Source organism: Sylvia atricapilla, chromosome 3, assembly GCF_009819655.1.
Source record: "Sylvia atricapilla isolate bSylAtr1 chromosome 3, bSylAtr1.pri, whole genome shotgun sequence".
NCBI classification, from domain to species: Eukaryota; Metazoa; Chordata; class Aves; order Passeriformes; family Sylviidae; genus Sylvia; species Sylvia atricapilla.
In genome coordinates, this window is record NC_089142.1 from 1,476,334 (window position 1) to 1,502,463 (window position 26,130).

General features: G+C 44.1%; 1 protein-coding gene across 1 annotated transcript in view; it reads right to left on the reverse strand.

The window, feature by feature from the left end:
- Window positions 1-691: 691 nt before the first annotated feature.
- LOC136359813 (F-box only protein 16-like) overlaps window positions 692-26,130 on the reverse strand; it is a 27,252-nt gene continuing 1,813 nt past the window's right edge. The window contains exons 2-7 of the mRNA XM_066316750.1: window positions 21,145-21,351; window positions 20,088-20,252; window positions 18,445-18,650; window positions 9,916-10,024; window positions 2,837-3,050; window positions 692-779 (exon numbers count right to left, since the gene is read on the reverse strand). Coding sequence (XP_066172847.1) covers window positions 712-779; window positions 2,837-3,050; window positions 9,916-10,024; window positions 18,445-18,650; window positions 20,088-20,252; window positions 21,145-21,351 — 969 coding nt within the window. The 3' untranslated portion in view covers window positions 692-711. The remainder of the gene's footprint in view (window positions 780-2,836; window positions 3,051-9,915; window positions 10,025-18,444; window positions 18,651-20,087; window positions 20,253-21,144; window positions 21,352-26,130) is intronic.

Consider the following 26,130-nt stretch of genomic DNA (forward strand, 5'->3'; position numbering starts at 1 on the left):
CGTCGGGAAAACCTCTGGATGTGGCACGGTTTGAGGAATATGGGCGTGGCGCTGGGTTTGGAGATCCAAAAGGTCTTTTCCGTCCTTAATAGTTGTGTGACTCCGTGAGCGGTGGTTGGAATTTCCTCTGAAATTTGGGGGTTCTCCATGAACGCTGAGAATTGCCGTGATTTTTCCCAATGTGTGGAAAGGTTTTGTCCCAGCTCTCTGGGATGAATTAAAGTCACCGCGCTTCCCATCCCCTTATCCTCAAAAACTGCTTTTTTTTACATTTTCTGGGAATTCCCCAAACCGCAGAAAAGACCAATAAGAGAGCGAGAGAGCCAGCGTGGGATTCCCCATCTCCTAAACGACGAATTCCAGCTCGTCGTGGATCCACGTGCAAATCCAGAGCGTGGGATTTGATTTCCTTCTCGCCGCCACGATGGAAAAGATGGAATTGCTTCCACGGGAGGAAGAATTCTGTCTCCGGGTTTTCCAGGGGATGTGTCCCAGGATGATCCACAAGCAACCTCCCGTGAGGTCCACGGCAAGGATCTAAGAAACGTCTCCGTGGTCAAAATTCCGGATGTATCCGGAAGGAAAAGGGAATGTGGCATTTTCCAGCTACAGGAAAACAGGTTCAGATCCCAAACCCAGCAGGAATTTTTCTGTTGTTCGCCCAGTGTCAGGTGGATAAATTTCTGGATGAAGGGTGCTCTGGATCGTCCCTTATTCCGTGTCGGATCCTGGGTTGGATGAAGGAATGCGCCAGGGCTGAGCCTCAAACAGAGGAGGTGCTGCATGAGAGAGAAACGACGAGGATCAGACTTGGGGAATCCAGATTAACTCGCAGAATTCCCAATCTAAACATATTTAAGCGCTCGGCCAATCCTCGGGATTCCGGCGGCATTTAGTACCTCAAGCGCCTTTCCAAACCTGGATTGAGCGGGAAGATTATTCCCTCTCTTGATCTCATTATAGGGAAAATAATCACCAATCAAAACATTTTCCCTTTTCCTTTCCCTTCCTGACAACCTGCAAACGCGGCCTGGCAAAGCCCCGCTGCAGCAGGAGCCAAAATTGGGGTGTTTAATTTGGGAAGAACCTGGCAGAATCCACAGAGTTCTTCTTGGGAGAGGTCACTCAAGGAATTCTGATAGGATTTGTCTCTCTCTGATACAAAAAAAAAAAAAACCCAAAACACGGTTTTGCCTTGCAAAATCCAGGTGCAATCCCTCAGGGATAATTTACCTCAGCAGTGGTGTGGGTAGACTCTTTCCCTCCTAATCCTTCCCCTTCCACAGTTTTTCATTTTCCTGGATGCAGCTGGGATGGGATTTGTCCCATCCCAGCCTGTCTTGGTGTCCTGCACCAGTATGGCCCCGTTAATGATCCCTGGGAGATCACATCCCTGCAGGAATTCCCTGTTTTCCCACATCCTCCCTGACAGCACCGAAATTCTCCCCGTGGAAAAGTTCAGAGAGACTTAAACACCTTCTGCCCATTCCCGGCTTTATCCCAGGCCGTGGGATTCCGGGATTTATGGGAATCTTGTACGGCTTCAGCGCCACGAAGGAATGGGATTTTCCAGCCTGATCCCGGTGTTTTTATGGCCAGGATGTGATGTGTTTACGTTCTGTGTTATCCTTAAACCTCATTCATGGAATTATGGAATTGTCCAGGTTGGAAAAGTTTTCCAGGACCAACTGAGTCCAGCAATTCCCCCATCGCTGCCAGGGCACCGTGGATCCATGTGTCACATCCAGAGGGATTTTAAATCCCTCCAGAGGATTTAAAATCCACTGGGCAGCTGTGCTGGGGCTGGACAACTCTTCCAATTAAGGGATTTTTCCTAAAATCACTTTAAATCCAATCCTTAATCCCACCCAACCTAAACGTTCCAGTGCTTTCCTGCTCTCTCATCCCTCATCTGTGGTCAGATCCTTTCTCTCTGGGAGAGAATCTCCCAGAATCCATCTGTAGGATTTGGGATCACTGGTTTGTGGATCCTCCTTGTGGAGATTGACCCATGGATCTGCTAAAAAGGCAAAGTTTGGGAGATCCCGAGGGATCACGGAGGTCTCCGTGTGCTCCATCAGCTCCCGTCTAGATGGGATCACCGATAATTACGGGATAATCACTGACCTGTAAGATCTCCCGTCACTCCACCCCGGTGTCTTTCCTAAAATCAGCGTTCCATCAAAATCCTCTTTTCCTTTGCTCCCTCCAGGCTCTTCACCATTTTCGCACAAAAAAATCCCCACCAGGGGTCACAGACTGAAACCCTTGTGGTGACAACCAGGACTTCCCAAAGTCCCCAAAAAGGCTTTAGGATGCCCCAGGAAGAGATTCCAAAGCCAAGCCCAGACTGAAAGGGCAGCAAATTATTTGGGATCGTGTCGCTCTGCCTTTTTATTTTTGGAAACCGTGGGATTCCCTGGATTCCCACCATCCAGAGCACTTCCTTGTCCTCCATCCTGCCAAGAGGGCTCCAGGAGAGCTGGAGAGGGACTTGGGACAAGGGATGGAGGGACAGGGCTCAGGGAATGGCTTCCTGCTTGGAAAGGGGAGATTTGCGTGGGATTTGGGAAGAAATTCCTGGCTGTGAGGGTGGGGAGGGGCTGGGCTGGAATTCCCAGGGAGACTGTGGCTGCTCAGGGATCTCTGGAAGTGTCCAAGGCCGGGCTGGACAGGGCTTGGATCAACCTGGGATGGTGGAAGTTGTCCCCACCTATGGAAAAAGGATTGGAACTGACTGGGAATGAAAGTCCCTTCCCACCCAAACCACTCCATGATTTACGATTCCGCGATTTGGGCGTTGCAGCCTCCCCGAGGACGGGACATCCCCACTCACACGGGGACCTGGTGTCCACCCTGGTGACATCTCCAGCTCCTCGCGGCTGCGGAGCACGGACGGGTCCCGGGCGGATCCCGGCGTTCCAGCGGGAGCTCCGGGCCAGCGCCTCGGCCGCTGCCCTGCCGGGAAAGATCCCGGTGTGGGGGGCCACGGCCCAGCTGGGACGGAGCGCGGGACTTGGGATGGGCACGGGGTCTGCAGGAAGGGAAAACTGGGAAGGGAAAAGGGAGAGGAGAGGAGGAGGAGGAGGAGAAGGAGAAGGAGAAGGAGAAGGAGAAGGAGAAGGAGAAGGAGAAGGAGAAGGAGAAGGAGAAGGAGAAAAGGAGAAGGGGAAGGGGAAGGAGAAGGAGAAGGAGAAGGAGAAGGAGAAGGAGAAGGAGAAGGAGAAGGAGAAAAGGAGAAGGAGAAGGGGAAGGAGAAGGAGAAGGAGAAGGAGAAGGAGAAGGAGAAGGAGAAGGAGAAGGAGAAGGAGAAGGAGAAGGAGGAAGAGGAGAAGGAGGAGGAGGAAGAGGAGAAGGAGGAGGAGAAGGTGGAAGAGGAGGAGGAGGAGGAGGAGGGAAAGGAGGAGGAGGAGGAGAAGGAGAAAGAAAGAAAGAGAAAGAGAAAGAGAAAGAGAAAGAGAAAGAGAAAGAGAAAGAGAAAGAGAAAGAGAAAGAGAAAAGAGAAAGAGAAAGAGAAAGAGAAAGAGAAAGAGAAAAGAGAAAGAGAAAGAGAAAGAGAAAGAGAAAGAGAAAGAGAAAGAGAAAGAGAAAGAGAAAGAGAAAGAGAAAGAGAAGAAGGAGGAGAAGGAGGAGGAGGAGAGAGAAGAGAAGAGAAGAGAAGAGAAGAGAAGAGAAGAGAAGAGAAGAGAAGAGAAGAGAAGAGAAGAGAAGAGAAGAGAAGAGAAGAGAAGAGAAGAGAAGAGAAGAGAAGAGAAGAGAAGAGAAGAGAAGAGAAGAGAAGAGAGAGGAGAAGAGAAGAGAAGAGAGAAGACAAAAATCATCATCCCAACAGCTTCAGAAGGACTGAAAACGTTGGAATCCACTGAGAAATTCTATACATTCTATAAATTTTATTCCCCAATTCTCTCTAATCTATTTTACAGAATAATATCAATAAATACTGATTCTATAATTTTTTTATTCCTCAATGACATCCCACTAATGATATTCCTAAAAAAAAAAAAAATTGGCGCCAGTAAAGCTAAACCCACATTAATTAATTCTCCACACCAATTAATGTGTCCGTGCCCAAATTCTCCTCTGTGCATGTCCCCTGTCTTGCTCAGCGTTTGAAGACTCAAAAGTGTAAAGGATGAAGTTTATTTTAACTTCTATTTAGTATAAAAATCATAACTCTGTTTATTCCTGCAGAAAGATCCCAAAAATTAAAAAAAACACCACCAAAAAAACCCAAAAAAATCCAAACCAAAAAAAAAAAAAAAAAAAAGATTCTTAAATACAACATTGGATTTCTGTAACTGGATTTTTTTTTCCTGGACTGATCTAAATTATTTAGTAAGAACACAAACCCAACATGATTAGGTCGAATAAAGAAAATTCAAAATAAGGTCGATAAAATCTAAATATACACCGCACAGCACCGCGCGCTGGGAATCCTGGATTCTCTTTGCTGGCTATTCCCACCTCCTGGAAATTTGGATTTTGACTCAGAACATCAATTCCCCCTCAAAATATTGCGGAAAAAATTGCACTCCTGCCATCTCATTACCTCCGGGGCAGGGACGGCTTGATCCTGCGAAAATGACATTATTTAAGGACTAAAAATAATTTTCGGAGGACTGAAAATAAAAAAAATAATTTTCGGGGGACTGAAAATAATTCGGGAGCAGCCGTGAGGGTGCTGGCATCGATCCGTCCGTTTTCTCCTTCCCTGTGAAATATCTGGGAATTTCCTGGGAAAATTCATGGGAAGGGTCAGGAATTGCAGCTCCCGGTCAGAGCAGCGTCCTTGGAACATTTCCCGTTTTAAGGATAAAGAGAATTCCCTGCCCAGACACCGGGGCTCCACGTGCAGGACGTGGCCCTTCCTTCAAAACCTAATTAACTTCGCTCGCCGCAATTTACTCTTCATTCTAATTGGGCCAATTGACTTTAATTCCTTCCAAATGGAGAGAGGAGCCTGGTCACATTTTCCTGCTTTCCACGATTAACAACAAACTCCAAACGCTCCCAGGTTTTCGCCTTCACCGCGGGGAAACGTGGAGCCGGTGGATGTCCCCTTAATTAGGTGTTTATTCTTAATTTGGTTGAGCGTCGCGAGCTGGGAGCTCCACCTAATAACCCCTTTTTACGTCTTCATTTTTGGCTGTAATATTCTTTATTCTCACCGACACCCTGCTCTTGGATCATTGATCTGTTTGAGGGGTTCGTTTTTAATCTGTGTGTTTGCTGGCCTTGGGCATTTGTTCTTTCATCCCGAGTTTATTCTGCTTCTAAGGATTTGCTGAAAGGTTCGCAATTAAGCTTCTTTATTTAGACTTGATTAAACGGGAGCCTTTTCAAAGGCCTTTCGTCTCAACCAGTTTTCCCAATGCTGCCTTTAATAAGAAATGGAAATGAACTTCGGATTTTTCCTAGAGAATTGTATTTATATAATTTATTTTTTTTTTTTTCTTACGCATCAGCCTGGTTTAACCTGGGCTTTGTTGTTTCTAGTGCTGTGCTCATTTATGGCAGGGTTTAAAATCCTGAATTTTTAATCCTGAAAGGATTTCATTAATTTAAAGATCACGTAACTTCCGTGAAATCCAGGGGAGAGAAAACCAAACTCATTATTTTTAAATTTTTTTTAATTTTTTTTTTTAATTTTTTAAAAGGAGGATCCTCTGATCTCCAGAGAGCTCCGACTCCAAGGCAGAGACCAAATGATGACATTTTCTGTTCTCCCTGTTATACATGCCTATTATAAAGTTGATTTTTCGCAAGATGTGTGCTACATGATTAATAACTTTGTGGCAAGGATATAAGTTTTTATTTCTGCTGTTAGTTAATCCTGAAAGGATTAAAAATCCCCATGGAAGTCGCACTTGGGGACACGGGTCAGTGGTGGCCTTGGCAGCGCTGGGAATGGTTGGTCTGCACCACCTTAAAGATCTTTTTTCCAACTTTAACAATTCCATGATTCTCCGACTTTTTTTTTTATATCAATTTGATGCTCCCTGATTTGGGTTGCAGGTTCATTAATTTAAAGATCACGTAACTTCCGTGAAATCCAGGGGAGAGAAAACCAAACTCGTTATTTTTAAATTTTTTTTAAATTTTTTTTTTTTAATTTTTTAAAAGGAGGATCCTCTGATCTCCAGAGAGCTCCGACTCCAAGGCAGAGACCAAATGATGACATTTTCTGTTCTCCCTGTTATAAATGCCCATTATAAAGTTGATTTTTCACAAGATGTGTGCTATACAATTAATAACTTTGTGGCAAGGATATAAGTTTTTATTTCTGCTGTTAATAAAGAAAATTAGGCATAATGGTAGTAGTGATATAATAAATGCTTGAACTGTTTGGCCGGGATAACATCCAGTGAAAATTTGTTATAAATTACTGTTATAAAGTTGATTTTTCGCAAGATGTGTGCTATACAATTAATAACTTTGTGGCAAGGATATAAGTTTTTATTTCTGCTGTTAATAAAGAAAATTAGGCAGAGTGGTAGTGATATAATAATTGCTTAAAGTGTCTGTTTGACTGAAATAACATCCAGTGAACATTTTGTTATAAATGCCTATTATAAAGTTGATTTTTCGCAAGATGTGTGCTATACAATTAATAACTTTGTGGTAAGGATATCAGTTTTTATTTCTGCTGTCAGTAAAGAAAATTAGGCAGAGTGGTAGTAGTGATATAATAAATGCTTGAACTGTTTGGCTGGGATAACATCCAGTGAACATTTGTTATAAATTACTGTTATAAAGTTGATTTTTCGCAAGATGTGTGTTATGTGATTAATAACTTTGTGACAAGGATATAAGTTTTATTTCTGCTGTTAATAAAGAAAATTAGGCAGAGTGGTAATAGTGATATAATAAATGCTTGAACTGTCTGTTTGACTGAAATAACATCCAGTGAACATTTTGTTATAAATGCCCATTATAAAGTTGTTTTTTCACAAGATGTGTGCTATATGATTAATAACTTTGTGGTAAGGATATAAGATTTTATTTCTGCTGTTAGAAAATAAAATTAGGCCCCAATCTGGAGGTGATAATGAAGACACAGCCCAGAAACACTCAGCACTAAAAAGGCAGACCCAAGGAGGGGCCATGCAGAACAATCCCTGGAATATGGAAACTAGTTTATGGGAAAATATGAATATTCAACAGACTGATACAACAGAAAGGGTATTTAAAGAAAGCCTGTGAAATAGCAGGGTGTGGATTTGGCTGAATGCCAACTGCACTTTGCTTTTTTTTATCTGCTAATTGTCTTATCTTTTATTAAAACCTATTTCTTAAAATCTAAACAAACAAAAAAAAAAAAAAAAAAAAAGAAGAAGAAGTGAATCTCATCGTTTTTCACATCCGGCAGCGCCAGGATCCATCTCCTGGCACGCAAGGCTGCGTTTGGGTCAGGAGGATGCCTCCCCATCTGGGACACAATGCCTCTCTTTTTGTGTGACCCTTTCTCAGCTCAGCTCCCCGGCGTTCCCTGGCTCGGAGAATTCCAGGTTCAGCCGCCCACACGCTGGTGAGCACGGGCAGCCCTTTTGTGTTTCCGGACCCACAGAACCCGTGGAGCTCTCTGGAATGATTTCCCCGGGCTCCTTCTCTCGTGTTGGAGTCCAGGACATCCCCTTGGGTGGCCGGGAGCCGAGGAAGGGAATTGGAGCCCTGGACTCAAAGGGGGGTGTGGAGCCGGTCCAGGGGCTCGGAGACCTCGGCACAGAGCCCAGGGAAACACCGGGTTTGATTTTAATCCATGGGAGAGGAATTACAAACCACTGGGATGTGAAAACAGTGGTTTAGTACAGTAGACGATACAGAATTCAGTAGTTTTAGGGTTTATAGAATAGAGGTAAATGGGGACAAGATGGTGGAATTTGGGGGGTACCTCATGGACTTCTTCTTCTTCCTCGTCCTCCATTTTTTGGGGTGGTGATGGCACAAAGTAGTCAGAGCGGATTGGGAAAAGTAGAAATGACACTTTTAGTGTGGGCACTGGGCATTGGCACAAAATAGTAAATAACCAACCCGTAGTTATCTGTATAAATGTAAGGGAACATCCCCTCGAGAGGCAGTCTCCTCCTAATTAATCAACAAATCAATTTGAGATTAATATCTCAAAGATTTCTATTTGAGATATCAAATAATAAACACCACGAGAAACCTGAAAACAAAACCTTGAGGACTCTGCTTTTTTACACGGACGCGACTCGGGGCTTTTAGAGGGACTTTAAACCACCGAAATCTGGGGTGAGGAAAAACCCCCCTGGGCACAAAGAGCCCACAAAGTGTTTAAGGTTTGGGGCTGCTTTGCTCAGGGTGCAGGGAATGAGCAGATATCAGATTGTGGCGGCCCCAAAGTGAAATTTTGGGAAGAGACATCCAAAAACTGTGGCAGCGCTTCGTAAAAAGCACGGAAAGGGATTTTTTGGGGATAGTAAATGAAAGGGAGGAGTGTCGGAAAACCCCTTTTTTCTGACCTAGAGGCCGGGCTCCTGAGAGGGGTTTTAAAGACTTTTATTCCCTTTTTCAATCTCGTGAGGAGGATACAGACGCTACAGTTCACACCGTCACCATCAGAAGCCAAATTATTTCCTAATTACAATACATTTTAAATGTTTCTTGCCCTATCAGTTTTGGCCACACAATGCTGCTCTAACACCAATCACCATTATTTTACCCTGTGTGGCCTTGTTTTGCTACAATGCATCTTTCCGTGTTCTAATTCTCCAAAATTTCTGGTCTGTTCGCAAGGCCACGGTTTTAAACTTGTTTCCTGTTCAATCTCTCTCCCAACAACATCTGTCCTATTCCGTGGCTGTTCTAAATCAGCATATTTTATCTCGGAATTTGCACAAAGATGCACCAGGCTACGTGACCCTTCTGCCAGGCTTTGGGAATCCTCTACAAATCCATTTTTCCCGCAGAAAAACCACTCCCTGCGCTGACAGCTCTGTCCCTTTCCCACCTGTTGTGTTTTATCTTCTTTTATCTTCTTTATCTTCTTTTCTACCAGAGCAGGGATTAAATGATTCCCTTGTTTGTACTCAGATTATTTATTAATTCTGATCTGTATTACAGTCTCACAAGCCGTGAGTTCTGCACAAACTAAAAATGGAGCTGTAGCTCTCTCTCTCTCTACAAGGAATTTAAAGGATAAACTGTCCAATTATGAAATCGAACCTGAATTATTTTTACTTTTGTCCCAATAACCAACCACCTTTGGCCTGTAATGTGGACTTCTCCATCCAATTACATAATACCACCATGAAAAAGAAGGTGAAGAACATGAGAAAGAAGGACTCAGCCTCCGCCCTAAAACTCCCATCTTGCTTTTTAGATGTTTCTATATTCTAATAGTTCATTCCAAAACTATTCGTTAAATAGGTAATTTAAAACTTTAAGTTGTCCACCCTGTGATATCACACGCTTCTGTTCAAACTACAACCCCCCGTAATCGCTGTCACTCGATTTTGGAAGCCGTCTCCACGGCCTCGGGTCAAATGTAGTGTTTTCTTGGTGGGGTCAGTGCCTTTTGGCACAGAAAATCCCAAATCCTCGGCTCCCAGTGCTCCAAACAGCCACAGCTGGGATGCAGCGAGATTCCCTGGGATCAACCAGCCACGGGGGGCTTTGTGTCCCCTTCGTCCTGCCCAGGAGGGGAAAAACCCTCCCCAACATCCCTGTGAGGTTCCTGACACCTCCCCAGGAGCTGGAATCACACCCCAGACCTGGAATCACATCACAGAGCTGGAATCACACCCCAGGGTGGAATCACGCCCCAGGGATGGAATCACACCCCAGGGATGGAATCACACCCCAGAGCTGGAATCACACCCCAGACCTGGAATCACACCCCAGACCTGGAATCACACCCCAGACCTGGAATCACACCCCAGGGGTGACACTTGCCAGGGATTTCACCTTCCGGAGCTGAGCGGATCCACGACGAGCTTCTCTCTTCTTCCTCTCAGCCGCCTGCCTGCTCAGGTCCGGGGTGTGCCCTCCTCCTCTCCTCCTGCTGCAGAGCAGAGCACGATAATATCAATAAAAAGCTCCTCACTTTGCTGCCCTGGGGACGGGGAGCGTGATAAAAATCAAAAATGCTGATAAAAATCAAATCCTTGGGGGCGGTGATAAAAATCAAATCCTTGGGGGATGTTGCCACCTGAAAAGACGTGGCTTGAGATGACACGTTTTTACCTCGCCCCAAAGAGCACAGTCAGCTGCCGGGGGCTCAGGGGAAGGTGGGAAGTTGATATTTTTTATTTTTTCTTTTTTAAAAGGTGTTTTTTAAAATTTTTTTTAAAAGAATTCTGGCGCTCGAACGCCAGCTCAGGAATCAACGATTTTAGCTAAGTCCGCCTTAAGATCTTACAGCTCCTCAGAGAAATCCATAGAAAAGAAGCTGAGCTGAATCCATTTGGGAGTTTCCAGCGAAGACTTTGTGACCTGAGGTATTAAAAAAAAAAGCTGGGGGCTGTCTCTCCAACAGCTTTATTTAATGTTTTTGTAGCCAAATAATTCTACGCATCCATTTGCGTATTTTCGGTGTTTTACGCAGCGGCTATTAAACCCAACACAATTAACTGGCAGAACGGGAATATTCCAGAGTGTGAAAATTAAGTCTATTGTACTGAAATATGGCCGGTTGCCACATTTTTTTCCAATATCAAGAATAAAATCCAGGCTCTGAGGCAGCGTTTCCAAGCACTCAGGCAGGCTCGTTATCCGAAGGCGCTCGTTCCACATTCAAATTCCCTGAGGGAATTTGAGAGGAATCTGGGAGTTTAAACAGAGAGATTCTCCCAGAGTCCCTGGGCAGCTAAGAAAGCACAGTAGGAACACAAAACCACGGAGATCAAGGGTGAAAACGGACTCTAAAAGCAGCTTTTATCCTGTAAAAACACCTAACACACGCAAAATCCCAGCACGTCTCCGGGGTTCCCTCATCCCAGCCCAGGAACATAATTTCAAATAGGAAATTTGAAATTTCAAATAGGAAATTTGAAAACTGCCACCTGTTCCCAAACACAAAGGAGCCGAGGGAGAAAATTCAACCCGAAATATTCCAGTTGGGAACAAATGGGTGGTTTTGCTGGATCTGGCAGTGTCCTGGTTATGGAGATCTTCAAGGTGTTTCCTCATCCCTAAATGATGCCGTGACCTTTGGGTGTAAATATTATTGTAAATAATTATTATAAATTATTTATTATAAATTATTATAAATTATTAAAGGCCACAGCACCATTTCAAAAAGGAAATTTGAAATCTGCAACCTGTTTACAAACACAAAGGGAAATGAGGGAGAAAATCCAACCCGAAATATTCCAGTTGGGAACAAATGGGACATTTTGGTGGACCTGGCAGTGTCCTGGTTGTGGAGATCTTCAAGGTGTTTCCTCATCCTAAATGATGCTGTGACCTTTGGATGTAAATATTATTGTAAAATACTATTGTAAATAATTATTGTAAATTATTAAAGGCCACAGCATCATTCCAAATAGGAAATTTGAAAACTGCCACCTGTTCCCAAACACAAAGGAGCCGAGGGAGAAAATCCAACCCGAAATATTCCAGTTGGGAATAAATGGGACATTTTGGTGGATCTGGCAGTGTCCTGGTTGTGGAGATCTTCAAGGTGTTTCCTCATCCTAAATGATGCTGTGACTTTTGGGTGTAAATATTATTGTAAAATACCATTTTAAATAATTATTGTAAATTATTAAAGGCTGCAAACATAAAGCCAAGGAAAACTGCAACCTGTTTACAAACACAAAGGAGCCGAGGGAGAAAATCCAACTCGAAATATTCCAGTTGGGAACAAATGGGTGGTTTTGGTGGACCTGGCAGTGTCCTGGTTATGGAGATCTTCAAGGTGTTTCCTCATCCTAAATGATGCCGTGACCTTTGGGTGTAAATATTATTGTAAAATACCATTGTAAATAATTATTAAAAATTATTAAAGGCCACAGCATCATTCCAAATAGGAAATTTGAAAACTGCAACCTGTTCACAAACACAGAGGAGCCGAGGGAGAAAATTCAACCCGAAATATTCCAGTTGGGAACAAATGGGACATTTTGGTGGACCTGGCAGTGTCCTGGTTATGGAGATCTTCAAGGTGTTTCCTCATCCTAAATGATACTGTGACTTTTGGGTGTAAATATTATTGTAAATAATTATTATAAATTATTTATTATAAATTATTACAAATTATTAAAGGCCACAGCATCATTCCAAATAGGAAATTTGAAATCTGCCACCTGTTCACAAACACAAAGGAGCCGAGGGAGAAAATCCAACCCGAAATATTCCAGCTGGGAACAAATGGGTGGTTTTGCTGGATCTGGCAGTGTCCTGGTTATGGAGACCTTCAAGGTGTTTCCTCATCCTAAATGATGCCGTGGCCTTTGGGTAGAAGGCAGCCGTGGCCTTGTGACTGAAAATATTATTGTAAAATACCATTTTTAATTATTATTATCAATTTAGGTGTGTTCTGGTGCACAAATTGTGGTGTCACCCCCAGCTCCAGGCGAGGAAAATGGAAGGAGTGAGGACGAGGAGGAAGGACGCCAGGTCTCGCTCCCAGCCCTGAACTCGCTGTTTCTCGCCCCGTTTTCCTCCCTGAAGGAATTTTTTGGATTCCCACACGCCCACGGGGAGCTGGGCTGGCATTTCAGCAGCACAGAAAGGACAAAACCAGCGTGGAGATCCAGGAGGGGCTGCTCCCAGCCCTTCTCACGCGAGCGTGTCCCTCTTCGTCACAAACGAGCCGCTGGCACAACAATTACCCAAAGTAATTATTTTCTCGTCGGGTAAACACCCCGAGACAATACACAACTGTTTTTTAGAGCCGGGCCGTGGCCATAAATTACCCAAGTCTGGGAAGGAGGGGAAAGGACCTGGAATTTGGGGCGAGTTGTTGTCGTGAGAAGAAGAATCAGAGCCCCGTCTTGAGGCACGAGGCCACGGCCTTGGCGCGGCTCCAGCGCCCGGATGGGATCGGAATTCGTTATCCATCATCCAGTGGGAGGAGGAAAACCTTCTGATTTATTGGCAGCCAGCAGCACAACACGGCGGATGCCTTCCAGCAGAGCTGGGCCCGACAGAAACGCCCTGCTGGGTCTCCGTAGGCAGATCAGGAAAAATTTCCTAACTTCAGATAAAAATCTTTCGCGTCGATATTTCTTCGTGCCCAGAGAGGCAGATCATTCCTTGCTGATCTCTGGAGTGTTTTTTGGGGGGTTTTTTGTTGGTTTTTTTTTTTGTCTCGCACAATTCAGGCAGAAAACAAACCAGACCTACCAGAAATCCTCGCTGCGATAAATCACAACGCCGATAAAAAAATCCCATTGAGGGATTTTGATAACCCCTTCCGGGCAATTTGTAATTCGGGCCTGTCTGTATCTCATCTCTATCACCTCGCCACTCCCTCGGCTGCACGTCTGATCGCTGCTGCTCTTAATTTCCCTGCTCAGCGACTGAGAAGCTTTTCCCACGCTGTCCCAACTAAACCCAAAAACCTCCACAGGTTTTCAGTGATCTTCCAGATTTCAAACGAACCCCATTTTTTTTGGGCACTCCCCAGCTGTGACCCGGTGTATTTTTTTCTCCCCAGTGAGCTGTGGCCAGGCCAAACCCTCTCTCAGCTGCTGTCTGGAAATGTATTGATCTGTTTTTCAAAGCTAAAGAGCCAATTATGGTCTCACAGCCTGCAGAATGTGTTTTGCATTTACACTTAGATAAGGATTCCATTTCCACCGCGCTGCCTAATTGAGAATTGGCTGTAGCTCGTTCTGCTTCCCGTATTTCCCTTTTTTTTTTTTTATTATTTAATTTTTAATTTTTTAACCTTTTTTTTGGCCTATTTTTGCCCTTTTTTTTTCCCCTTTTTTTTGGCCTTTTTTTTGCCTTTTTTTAAATTATTTTTTTATTTTTTCTTTTTTTTGCCTTTTTTTGCCTTTTTTTTGCCTTTTTTTGCCTTTTTTTGCCTTTTTTGCCCTTTTTTTGCCTTTTTAAAATTATTTTTTATTTTGCCTTTTTTTTGCCCTTTTTTTTTTTTTTTTTTTTTTTTTTTTTTTTTTTTTGCTTTTTTTTGGCTTTTTTTTGCCCTTTTTTTTTTTTTTTTTTGCCCTTTTTTTTTTTTTTCCCTTTTTTTGCCTTTTTTTTGGCCTACATAATGATGAGTTCTCTGCTTAGGAATTCTCAGCCGTGTCATTTTGGTGCTGCTGTGGAAGGGAGAAGGCAGCTGATAACTCAGAAAACCAACCAACAAAAAAAAAAAAAACCAGATGAAAACTCTTCGGCGTCACAGATGACAAGAAATTGCTTTATCCGTGATCGGTTTTAAACTGAAACAGGAGAGATTTAGATTAAGTATGAGGAAAAAATATCCTTCCCTGTGAGGGTGGGGAGGCCCTGGGCTGGAATTCCCTGGATCCCTGGAAGTGTCCAAGGCCAGGTTGGACAAGGCTTGGAGCAGGTTGGGACAGTGGAAGGTGTCAAGATTGGAACTGGATGAATTTTAATGTCTCCTTCCACCCAAACCGTTCTGGAATTCCATGAACTCTGCCATTTAAATGTCAATATTTCGCCTCGATGTGAGGAGCAGCAGAGTCCTCCCCTCCCTTTGGGCCAGAAAACAACTGCAGAGCCAAGCCGAGCTCCGAGGAGATTCCAACCAAGCCCAAGAGTTAGGAAAAGCTTTTTTTTTTTTTTTGGTTGGTTTGTTGTTTGGTTGGGCACCTCTTAAATCCTGCAAAATCCAAGCTGGAATTAGGGAGATTAACTCGGAGTCAGGGCAGCAGCCGGTGACTCGTTGCTTTGATGGTGGCGTCAGGTATTCCTTTGATCGTGTTTATTCGCAGGGAATTCTCCACAGCTCCCGGGTTTTTTTTGCACTCAGAGGGGAAAGAAAGGCTTTGCTGGCTCAGGGATTCCCAGCCCAGGTGCTGGGCTGGAAGAGCTCCCTCTGATCCTTTTCTCTCCACCATCGCTTTGAGTTTCTGCGCGTTTTCCACCACGTTCACGTCCTCAAGGCAGCCCTCAGCCCTGTTCCTTTCCACACGTGCTCAGATTGCACCAAAACCCATTTCCTCTCCCAGATCCCCTTTAGCAAACCCCGAGAAATGGCTTCTGATCTTCCAGGATCTCGTTTTACGCCGGGGCTCGCTCCTCCTGACATCCGTTTTACATGAGCAGAGGTCGTTTTGCCCTTGAGCTCCGGGAATCCGGCTCCTCTGAAGGAGAATTTTTATCTGGGGGTTCTGCTCTGCTTTCCAAGCTCATCCCTGGTCAGGCTGCATTGAGGTGGATTCCTGAGAGTGGATTCCTCAAAATCAAAACTTGGAGTCCCAGAGGGATGCACCAGGACCACGGTGACCTTCTCCTGCCACCCCCACCAAAACTCGGGGTGATATCTCCCTGCTCCAGGCATCCAGCTGGAGAACAGCTGCATTCCCATTCCCAAAAAGTGGAAAACACGACACAGAGCCTCACTGGAGGGATTTTTAGGTGTTGGGGTCCAGGACATCCCCTTGGATGGCCTGGGACCCGAGGAAAGGAGTTTGAGCCCTGGACAGGGAGGTGTGGAGCCAGTCCAGGGGCTCGGAGACCTTGGCACAGAGCCCAGGGAGACACTGGGTTTGATTTTAATCCATGGGAAAAGCTTTCCACACATTGCAGAAGTAATTACAAACTTCCAGGATGTGAAAATTATAGTCTAGCACAGTAGATGATGTAGAATTTAATAGTTTTAGAATTTTTAGAATAGAGGTAAATGGGGACAAGATGGTGGAATTTGGGGGGTACCTCATGGACTTCTCCTTCTTCCTCGTCCTCCATCTTTTGGGGTGGTGATTGCACAAAGTAGTCAGAGTGGATTGGAGCAAAGTAGAAATGTCACTTTTAGTGTGGGCACTGGGCATTGGCACAAAATAGTAAATAACCAACCCGTAGTTATCTGTATAAATGTAAGGGAACATCCCCTCGAGAGGCAGTCTCCTTCTAATTAATCAACAAATTAATATGAGATTAATATCTCAAAGATTTATATTTGAGATACCAAATAATAAACAACACGAGAAACCTGAAAACAAAACCTTGAGGACTCTGCTTTTTTACATGGACGCGACTCGGGACTTTTAGAGGGACTTTAAACCACCGAAATCTTGGGTGAGGAAAAACCCCCCGACATTTAGGAAGGTGTCCGTGGACAAGAAGCACCAGAACATCGTTGTGGGAGTGGGAGGTTGGGTCAGCACCTGAACCGTGGCACCTGCGCTGCTGAATAACCAGCAGAGATTGAGCCTGAGCACCAGCAATTACCTGCAGCTTAAGTGATATTAAAGGCAGGTCCTTGATAAACCCGCAAATCGCACAGAATTCCTCCCCCTCCTCGCGATAATCCTCTGTAATTGCGGATAAATGGCAGATTTGCAGGCTTTAAAACATTCTCCGTGGAGAATGGAGAGAGGCTGGGATCTCCCTCGGGAGAGGCAGGCAGGGAGTGTATTGGTTATTTTCTGTTTCACCGTTTCAGGTGAATTGTTTTCACCCGGTTCTCGGCCGCATCCACAGCTCAACGCCTTTGAGGGTTTAGGGCAACCCTTAAACTCTTCCAAAAAGACTTGTCCCGCTTTTTTTGTCCCGCTTTTTTCACAAATCTCACAAGAACCGCACCAGAGACTCCTAAACCTCACAGAAACAGGGAGCTGCTACACAAAACCGTTGAGCAGGGCTGGAAAATAACCTCAAGGTTTTTGTTCACAGCAAGGAAGCGTTTGGTGTAAACAATCAATTAAAAGCCTCCAAGAACTCGACCCAAAAGCGGTGTCGGAGTCGGGAAACATCCCACAGAAAGAGGGTGAGGTGGAAACTGGGGAGCTGTCTTTGAAGCAGTGCAATATCCGAGGGGACGCGGATTAAAAGGTGATTCATTCCAGGATTTTCCTCGGGGAGCTCTGTGGAACACCCCGGAGCAGCCGTGGGTCCGGCAGAGTTTCATCGCGTCGGGAAAAGAGCTTGGCCAAACAATCCCTGGGCTGGGGTAATTCCATTGTTCCCGGACGCTGGGATAATCTTGGCTCCGTTGGATGTTCGCGCCGTCGGTTCCCAAGGTTTTTGTTGGCAGGAATCTCCTGCTCTGAGCCCGTGGATTCCCACAGGAACCGGCCAAGAGGATGCTTGGATTTATGACAGCTCTGCCCTTTCCACGTCGGCCGGGCTGAGGTGACCCCTGGGAAGCCTTTGGAGGTGGCTTTTCCAGGGATTCACGGGAGAAGAGGGTGAACTCTGCCCACAGGTCTCTCCCACGCCTTCCCTGGGTTTGTTAACGCACAGAAAACTCACCCTGGGCCTAAGATTTGGAAAATTCCCTGATGCTTTGTTTTTTTGTTTTTTTGTTTTTTGGTTTTTTTGGTTTTTTTGGGTTTTTTTTTTGGAATTCCACAGTGAGGAATTCCAAAAATTGGTGGGGCTTTAATCCAACTGCACGTGAAGGGATCCAGGGATGGAGACAGGGCCCAGGGTTTATTTATGGGGCGGAGTTTGGGGACACAGACCAATGGGTGAGGGAGAAAGTGGTGCAGGGGCGGGGCAACAGACAGGGAGAGCCAATGGAGGAACAGGGGGCGGAGCATTGCACCAAACGAGGGCCAATGGGCTCTCGAGGAAGGAAGAACCTTCTAGAGAAGGGACATACAAGGGAGAAAAGGGGCGGGGAGGCCAACGAGCCAATTGGGGAGTGAGAACTGGGGCTCATTTGCATAACAGTCCAAGAATTCTGGGAAGGGGCTTCTTTTCCTCACCTGGAGGCACTTTTCTGCTCTGGGGGATGCTCCTCCACGGTAGGATTCTGTTTTAAGAGGCACAGTGACCTCCACAGCGTGGCAGTTCTCACACAGATCCATGTGCAAAACTCTGTTTTGAGAGGGAAATGCCTTTTTTTTTTTTTTTTTCCTTTTTCTTTTTTTTTTTTTTTGGGGGGTTTTTTTCCCCCTCAGGTGGATAACCCTGGGAGCTCAGGAAGTGATGGATCCAGGCAGTGCAGACACAACCACCATTCATCACCTCGGTGCTCTGACATCCTCTTTACACCTGCCCTGTGACTCGATCCTCCTCTCAGCCAGGAGATCCCTCCGAGCGATAGAATCGTATTTCATCACAATTCCTTTATTTTTCCCTCTGTGTTCTTCCTCACGCATTCCTCTCGGCCTGGCAGCTCGATTTAAAAAAAAAAAACTCCCCAACAAACCCTTTGCCTCAATTCCAGCTCTGCGACATCCCCCAGCAGCTGGGCAGAAAGGACACAAAGCAGCGGCAGATTCGGACCAAAACCAATCCCAAAAAAAGCCGAAAAATCAGGATTTACAACCAGAACAGGCGAGAGTGAACCTGCGGAGGACCACGGGGAAAAGAAAAGAGGTGGAGAACTCTTACGCCTGCCTGGCCTGCTCGATGGGGTCCCAGTTGTCCAGGTAGTTGTAGCGGATGGTGTCCTTGGGGTTCCTGTCGGATGAACGCCAAGGAGGGAGCTCTTTTTTCCCCCTGGTTGTCCCCTGCCCTGCGGCGGGAATTTTCCTCTCCGGGACGTCGTTTTTTACTGGCTGCACGTCGCTGACTATGAACTCCTCCTTGGCAGGAGTCTGATTGGAAAGACGAAAAGAAGAAAACCAAGTTTTAGCCGGCGATGAAAACCAGACTGGCCTGAAATTTAGAGTTATAATAGTCGGGGATTGACTCAGAATTGGTCTCATTGTGGTCAGCGGGCAGAAGGAGGCACCTCGGCAGCGCTTGTCACCACCCCAAACCCTGTAATCCACATTAAAATGAGCTGAGCTGCTGTTGAGATGCGTCAGCTTCTCTCTGTCGGCCGCAGAAAATCTCTGTGGGAGATTTTGCTTTCAGTTAAAGGGCTGAGCTTTGGATTCAGGTCGATCCCAAAAAGATCAAGAGGCAGAGCCTCGAGTTTTCCCAGTGGGGACAAAGACCCGTGGAGGAGCCTGGAGAAGCTCCAGAGAGTAGAGAATAGAGAAATAAAGAAAAAAAGAGAAATGAAGAAATTAAAAAGGCCTTAGAAGGACGTTCCTTGGGCAGCACAAAAACCTGGCTGAGGCTCCACCCCAGATGGATGACGAGTTTTCACACGTCTCTAAGTTTTGATCCATTCTCATATTTGGGGTTAATTGTCCAATCACAGCTCCAGTTAAAGAAATCCCATCCTCCCAGTTTGCTGTCCTCTGTTTCCTGCTGTTTACACTTTTTGGGCCTGAAAACCATGACCGGGGCTGGAAAAGGATTGTTTTGTCTGTCTAAGCTGTGAGGAGAGCTTCCTAACACCTCACGTTACGTTCAAATTTACAAACCAGCGCAGCAGAGAATCTGGAAAACGCGAAATCTGAGCCTGAAGCATCTTGGGGGGGTTTTCCTCACCCGAGATTTCGGTGGTTTAAAGTCCCTCTAAAAGCCCCGAGTCGCGTCGGTGTAAAAAAGCAGAGTCCTCAAGGTTTTGTTTTCAGGTTTCTGGTGTTGTTTATTATTTGATATCTCAAATATAAATCTTCGAGATAATAATCTCAAATTAATTTGTTGATTAATTAGGAGGAGACTGCCTCTCGAGGGGATGTTCCCTCACATTTATACAGATAACTACGTGTTGGTTATTTACTATTTTGTGCCAATGCCCGGTGCCCACACTAAAAGTGACATTTCTCCTTTGCTCCAATCCACTCTGACTACTTTGTGCCATCACCACCCCAAAAGATGGAGGATGAGGAAGAAGGAGAAGTCCATGAGGTACCCCCCAAATTCCACCATCTTGTCCCCATTTACCTCTATTCTATAAACCCTAAAACTACTGAATTCTGTATCTTTTACTGTACTAAACCGCTGTTTTCACATCCCGGTGGTTTGTAATTCCTCTCCCATGGATTAAAATCAAACCCGGTGTTTTCCTGGGCTCTGTCCCAAGGTCTCGGAGCCCCTGGACCGGCTCCACACCCCGCTTTGAGTCCAGGGCTCCAATTCCCTTCCTGGGCTCCCGGCCACCCAAGGGGATGTCCTGGACCCCAGCAGAGGCGTACCTTGGGCCTGGTGATGCGCAGCTCCCTCACCATCTGGATGTAGTGTTTTTTCCAGACGCCCTGCTCCAAGGGCGTGGGGCAGAAGTTGATGAACCACCCGAAACGCAGGCACTTCAGCATCCACAGCTGGTCCAGCTCCGACAGGTGCTTCCAGTGCCAGCTCACCTGTGAAGTCCCAGCCAGGTGAAAGAAAGACTTGGGGTTTAAAGCGCACGAGGTTTTGGGGTTTTTGTGACGGGGATGTAATTTGTATCCTCAAAAAAAATTCAATTTTCCCGCATTGTTAATGCTCCATTTAAACTTTTCAAGGTTTCCGTGATGTGGGGCCGTTCCAACTCAAGGTATTCAATGATTTGAAGTAATTTTCCAACCTGCTGTGTCCCTGCCTGAGCGTGGAGCGTTTGAGCTGCATCCACGTGAAATGCGAGAGGAAGTTACCAAAGCAAGGCTTCGCCAAGCCGAGACCATTATACATCCTTAAACAACATAAAATATTGCATTATTGCAGTAATAACGCCACTGAAAACTAAAATCAAGTTTAAAAAAAAAATTAAAACCACTTTGGGCAGCATCTCACAGCATTTTATGGCACCAAACAGAATTTTGGAGTCTTGATCCTTTTGCTCCAAAGCACATCTTGTAATTTTCTGTTTTTCCACATACAACATGTGACCCTCAGCTATTTTAAAGATTCTGTTTTCCTTAAAGGATTGAATGTTGTGCTTTGAAAAAGAATTAAGCTGCAAGGTGTTTGAGAGGAATGTGATTTTCTTCCTTTCTGGGAAAAATCAGCCTTGAAAATGCCACTTTTTAAACGATTTAGAACGGAGAATTTAAAATTACTCTTCACTCCCACGACTCTTGGCCAATGTGGCTTAATTTGGGATCTGAGGATCACTGAGCATCTCACACAGGCTGCCAAGTCAGAAGACCTTTCACCTTCACCAAAAATCAGTGGGATTTTTTAGTTTTTTGGGGTTTTGGGGGGTTTTTTAACTGCTTTGGCCTGGCTTTCTGAACCCCAAGCAGGAGTTGTGGTTTTTTTGGTTTTTTTTACCTGTGCACACCGACAGAGGCTCCGTGGGTCCAGGAAGGAAAAGATGTACAAGGAGAGGACTCGAGGGAGTCTGGTGGTAAAATCCACAGCCTCGGTGGGGACTCGGGCCTGGAGCTGCTTGGCACAGAATTTCTGCTGGGACAGCGAGCAGCGTTCCAGGAGGTCCACCAGGATCCTCCTCCTCTGGCCGTCCGTCCACTTGTCAAACTAGAAAATAAAGAAAATAAAAATAATAGGAGTTTCAGGTGCAGAGGTCCACCAGGATCCTGCTCCTCTGGCCATCCATCCACTTGTCAAACTAGAAAGTTAAAAAAAATAAAAAATAAAAATAAAAACAATGGGAGTTTCAGGTGCAGAGGTCCACCAGGATACGTCCACTTGTCAAACTAGAAAATAAAAAAATAATAATAATAAAAAAAATAAAAATAATAGGAGTTTCAGGCGCAGAGGTCCACCAGGATCCTCCTCCTCTGGCCATCCGTCCACTTGTCAATCTAGAAAGTAAAAAAAAAATAATAATAGTAATAATAAAATAAAAATAATAAACTTGTCAAACTATAAAGTAAAAAAAATTTAAAAAAATTAAAGAAAATAAAAATAATAGGAGTTTCAGGCACAGAGGTCCACCGGGATCCTCCTCCTCTGGCCGTCCGTCCACTTGTCAAACTAGAAAGTTAAGAAAAATAAAAAAGAAAAATAAAAACAATGGGAGTTTCAGGTGCAGAAGTCCACCAGGATACGTCCACTTGTCAAATTAGAAACTTAAAAAAAAAAAAAAAAAAAAAAAAAAATAGGCGTTTCAGGTGCAGAGAAACCAGGATCCTCCTCCTCCGGCCATCTGTCCACTTGTCAAACTAGAAAGTTAAAATAAAAATGAAAAAAAGAAAAATAATAATAGGAGTTTCAGGTGCAGAGGTCCACCGGGATCCTCCTCCTCCAGCCATCCGTCCACTTGTCAATCTAGAAAGTTAAAAAAGAATAAATAAAAAATAAATAAAAATAATAAGAGTTTCAGGTGCAGAGGTCCACCAGGATCCTCCTCCTCTGGCCATCCGTCCACTTGTCAAACTAGAAAGTTAAAATAAAATAAAAAATAAAAATAATAGGAATTTCAGGTGCAGAGAAACCAGGATCCTCCTCCTCTGGCCATCCGTCCACTTGTCAAACTAGAAAGTAAAATAATAATAATAATAAAAAATAATAGAAGTTAAAACTAGAAATTAAAAGAATAAAATAAAGAAAATAAAAATAATGGGAGTTTCAGGTGCGGAGGTCCACCGGGATCCTCCTGCTCTGGCCGTCCATCCACTAGTCAAACTAGAAAGCTAAAAAAAATTAAAAATAAAAATAATAGGAGTTTCAGGTGCAGAAAAACCGGAGATTCGGCTTCTCAAAGCACCAGAGCAGCAGCTTCTGGTGACTCACAGTGACAGAACAAACAAGAGGCTACATAAAAAGAAACTTGGAAGCCACAGAATGACTCCTAATCCTCAAAGGAGCCAGGACACTCCAAGCTCCGAGCTTTGGCTTCCCTCATGGAAAAGAGGAGACCTTTCTCCAGGATGGGTTTTTTTTACAGGAGCAATGATAAATTCATTGTTAATTCCTTCTCTCCCGACACTTTTATGGAATCTCACCATTCCCAAAATACTTTTTCCCCGCAGTCCCACCGCACGAGACTGATACAAAAGCAGAGAGGAGGGAAACCAAACCTGGAGAGGAAAAACCTGCCGTGGCAGCGAGCAGCAGAGTCACAAAGATTTTATTTTTAATTTTTTTTATTTTTTTTTTCCGCACGGCTGATGGCAGGATTGAATCCTCGTGGGAGGAAATCGGGGAATGAGGGATGGCAGAGGGGGACAAACTGAGTGGGGCTGGTGCTCTGAGTGTCCACTAAAATTATTTATTATTTATTCCTTTTCTGCCCTGAGATAGAGGAGAAAATGAAAGCGGGCTCGGGTTTTAAAGAAAGCTTTATTAACCAAATTACAAGACGCAAAAAATTAAGAAGAATAGAATAAAATTTTTAAAACCTAGGCTAAAAAAACCTACAAAAACACCTGGAGCTCAGGATGGCGTTTTCCCGGGATTTTCCCTTTCCAGGGAGCAAAAGGGCCAACAAATCCTTTTCCTGCTGGAGACCGAGGGCAAGGGTTACAAGTTTTGAAGCCCAAAAGCAAAACCAACTGAAGAGAGAAAACCAGAAGGATGAGACTTTATAACCCGAAGATGTAATTGGACAATTAAACCAAATATGCAAATGGATCAAAACTTATAAAAGTGTGAGACTTTTATCCATTTTAATATCATTTTGTGTCCACCCTGGGTGCAGCCCTTGGCCAGGTTCTTGTGCTGCCCAAGGTGTATCCTTTAAGGCCTTTTAATAAATATATTTTATTCTCTTAGCTGTGTCCAGTCTCTGTTCCAGCTCGGCCTTCCCAAGGCATCAGTTTGGAGGTTGGAGAGGGTTTTCCTGAGGGAAAATGTGGATTTTACTTCGCCCCTCCACCTGTCTGTGTGGTGGACAAAGGTTTTAAATCGAAGAGATTTAGATGGGATCTTAGGGAGAAATCCTTCCCTGTGAGGGTGGGGAGGCCCTGGAATGGAATTCCCAGAGGAGCTCTGGCTGCCCCTGGATCCCTGGAATGTCCAAAGCCAGGATGGAGAAACCAGTTGGAGTGGGATGAGCTTCAAACTCCCTTCCAACCCAACCTCTGGAATTCCATGGAGCTCCTCCTGGGCATAGCAAGAGCTGCCTTGACCCAAACTCACCTTTTTCAAAGGAGGAAAAGTGAACAGTTTGGGGAATTCCCCTCTTTGGGAAATGCTGCTTTTCCCAGTTTGTTTCCTCCTCAGGGTCAATCCCCAGCCCACACTCGCTGTGCCCCGGAGCCACAGATCCCAGCTCGGAGCTCTGCAGGTCACAGCTCTGCTCCTCCTCCTCGGCACTGAGACGGCCTTCCTTAAATGGGACCTCCGGAAATTAAAGAGATAGATAAAATAGAAATAGGAATAATAGAAATAGAAATAGAAATAGAAATAGAAATAGAAATAGAAATAGAAATAGAAATAGAAATAGAAATAGAAATAGAAGTAGAAACAGAAATAGAAATAGAAATAGAAATAGAAATAGAAATAGAAATAGAAATAGAAATAGAAATAGAAATGAAATAGGAATAGGAATAGGAATAGGAATAGGAATAGGATAGATATAGAATAGAAATAGAAATAGAAATAGAAATAGAAATAGAAATAGAAATAGAAATAGAAATAGAAATAGAAATAGAAATAGAAATAGAAATAGAAATGGAATAGGAATGGAATAGGAATAGGATAGATATAGAATAGAAATAGAAATAGAAATAGAAATAAAAAATAATAATATAAATATAAATATAAATATAAATATAAACAGAAATAAAATAGAAATAGAAATAGAAATAGAAATAGAAATAGAAATAGAAATAGAAATTAAATATAGAATACACATATACATACATGTATATAGATATACACACATATACACACATGCATGTACATACACACATACATATAAATTTAATTAATATTTAAAAAATAGGAATACAAACTCTTATAGCACTTTAAAAAATTATTACGGGTGAATAATAATAATAATAATAATAATAATAATAATAATAATAATGTCCAGTGTCCTTTCTTCTTTCTCCTGTCAGAACAAAACTGATTAGAAATGGAGATTATTTGTTTCCCCTCTGTTTCCTCCCCACCCCCAATCCACGCCCAAGTGCAGCACTGCCGGAATAATGGTTTAAAATGCACTGTGCAGATGGAGATAATTGAGGAGCGTTTTTCTTTCCTGATCATGTTGAAGAACTCCTCCTTGATTCATTTATTTTCCCTTTGGTTGAATTCCAGAGAACAAACTGCAGGAAGGGAAACAGCTCCTCTCTTCCTCACAAACACCTCTGCCAGACCCTGGAGGGGGTCAGAGCGGGGAAAGGGTGGGATTGGCGTTCCTGAGATTCTGCAGGGGTGAAAAGCCACACAGAAGAAGCTCCCTGTCTCTTCAGACACAGCGAATTAAGGAATTTTTTTTAATATTTTTTTAATCCTTATTTTTTCATATAAATTTCAATCCTAACGACGCTTAGTAAGGTATTAACGCGAAAACTGAAGTGGAGAACTTGGGGATTTAGGACTTGGAAATATTCCCTGAGACTAAAATTGGACAAAGATGAACCAGAGGAGGAGGTTCTGCCTGTCCCCTTCTCATCCTCGGCTTAAAATTAAGGTTTTCCCTGTCACACGAAGGGGCAAAGCTCCTGCTCCACATCCATGACCCCAGCCCCACCAAAAAGGGGTGAAAAGCCACACAGAAGAAGCTGCCTGTCTTTTCAGACACAGCGAATTAAGGAAAAAATTTAATTTTTTTTTTTTAATCCTTGTTTTTCATATAAATTTCAATCCTAACGACGCTTAGTAAGGTATTAACGTGAAAACTGAAGTGGAGAACTTGGGGATTTAGGACTTGGAAATATTCCCTGAGACTAAAATCGGACAAAGACGAACCAGAGGAGGAGGTTCTGCCCGTCCCCTTCTCACCCTCAGCTCAAAATTAAGGTTTTCCTTGTCACACGAAGGGACAAAGCTCCTGCTCCACACCCATGATCCCTGCCCCACCAAAAAAGGGTGAAAACCAATCAGAAGCTCCCTGTCTTTTCAGACACAGCGAATTAAAGAATATTTTTTTTTTTTGATCCTTGTTTTTCATATAAATTTCAATCCTAACGACGCTTAGTAAGGTTTTCAGGCAAAAACTGAAGTTGAGAACTTTGGGATTTAGCACTTGGAAATATTCCCTGAGTCTAAAATCGGACAAAGACGAACCAGAGGAGGAGGTTCTGCCTATCCCCTTCTCACCCTCAGCTCAAAATTAAAGGTTTTCCCTGTCCCACGAAGGGGCAAAGCTCCTGCTCCACACCCATGAGCCACCCGACCCACCAA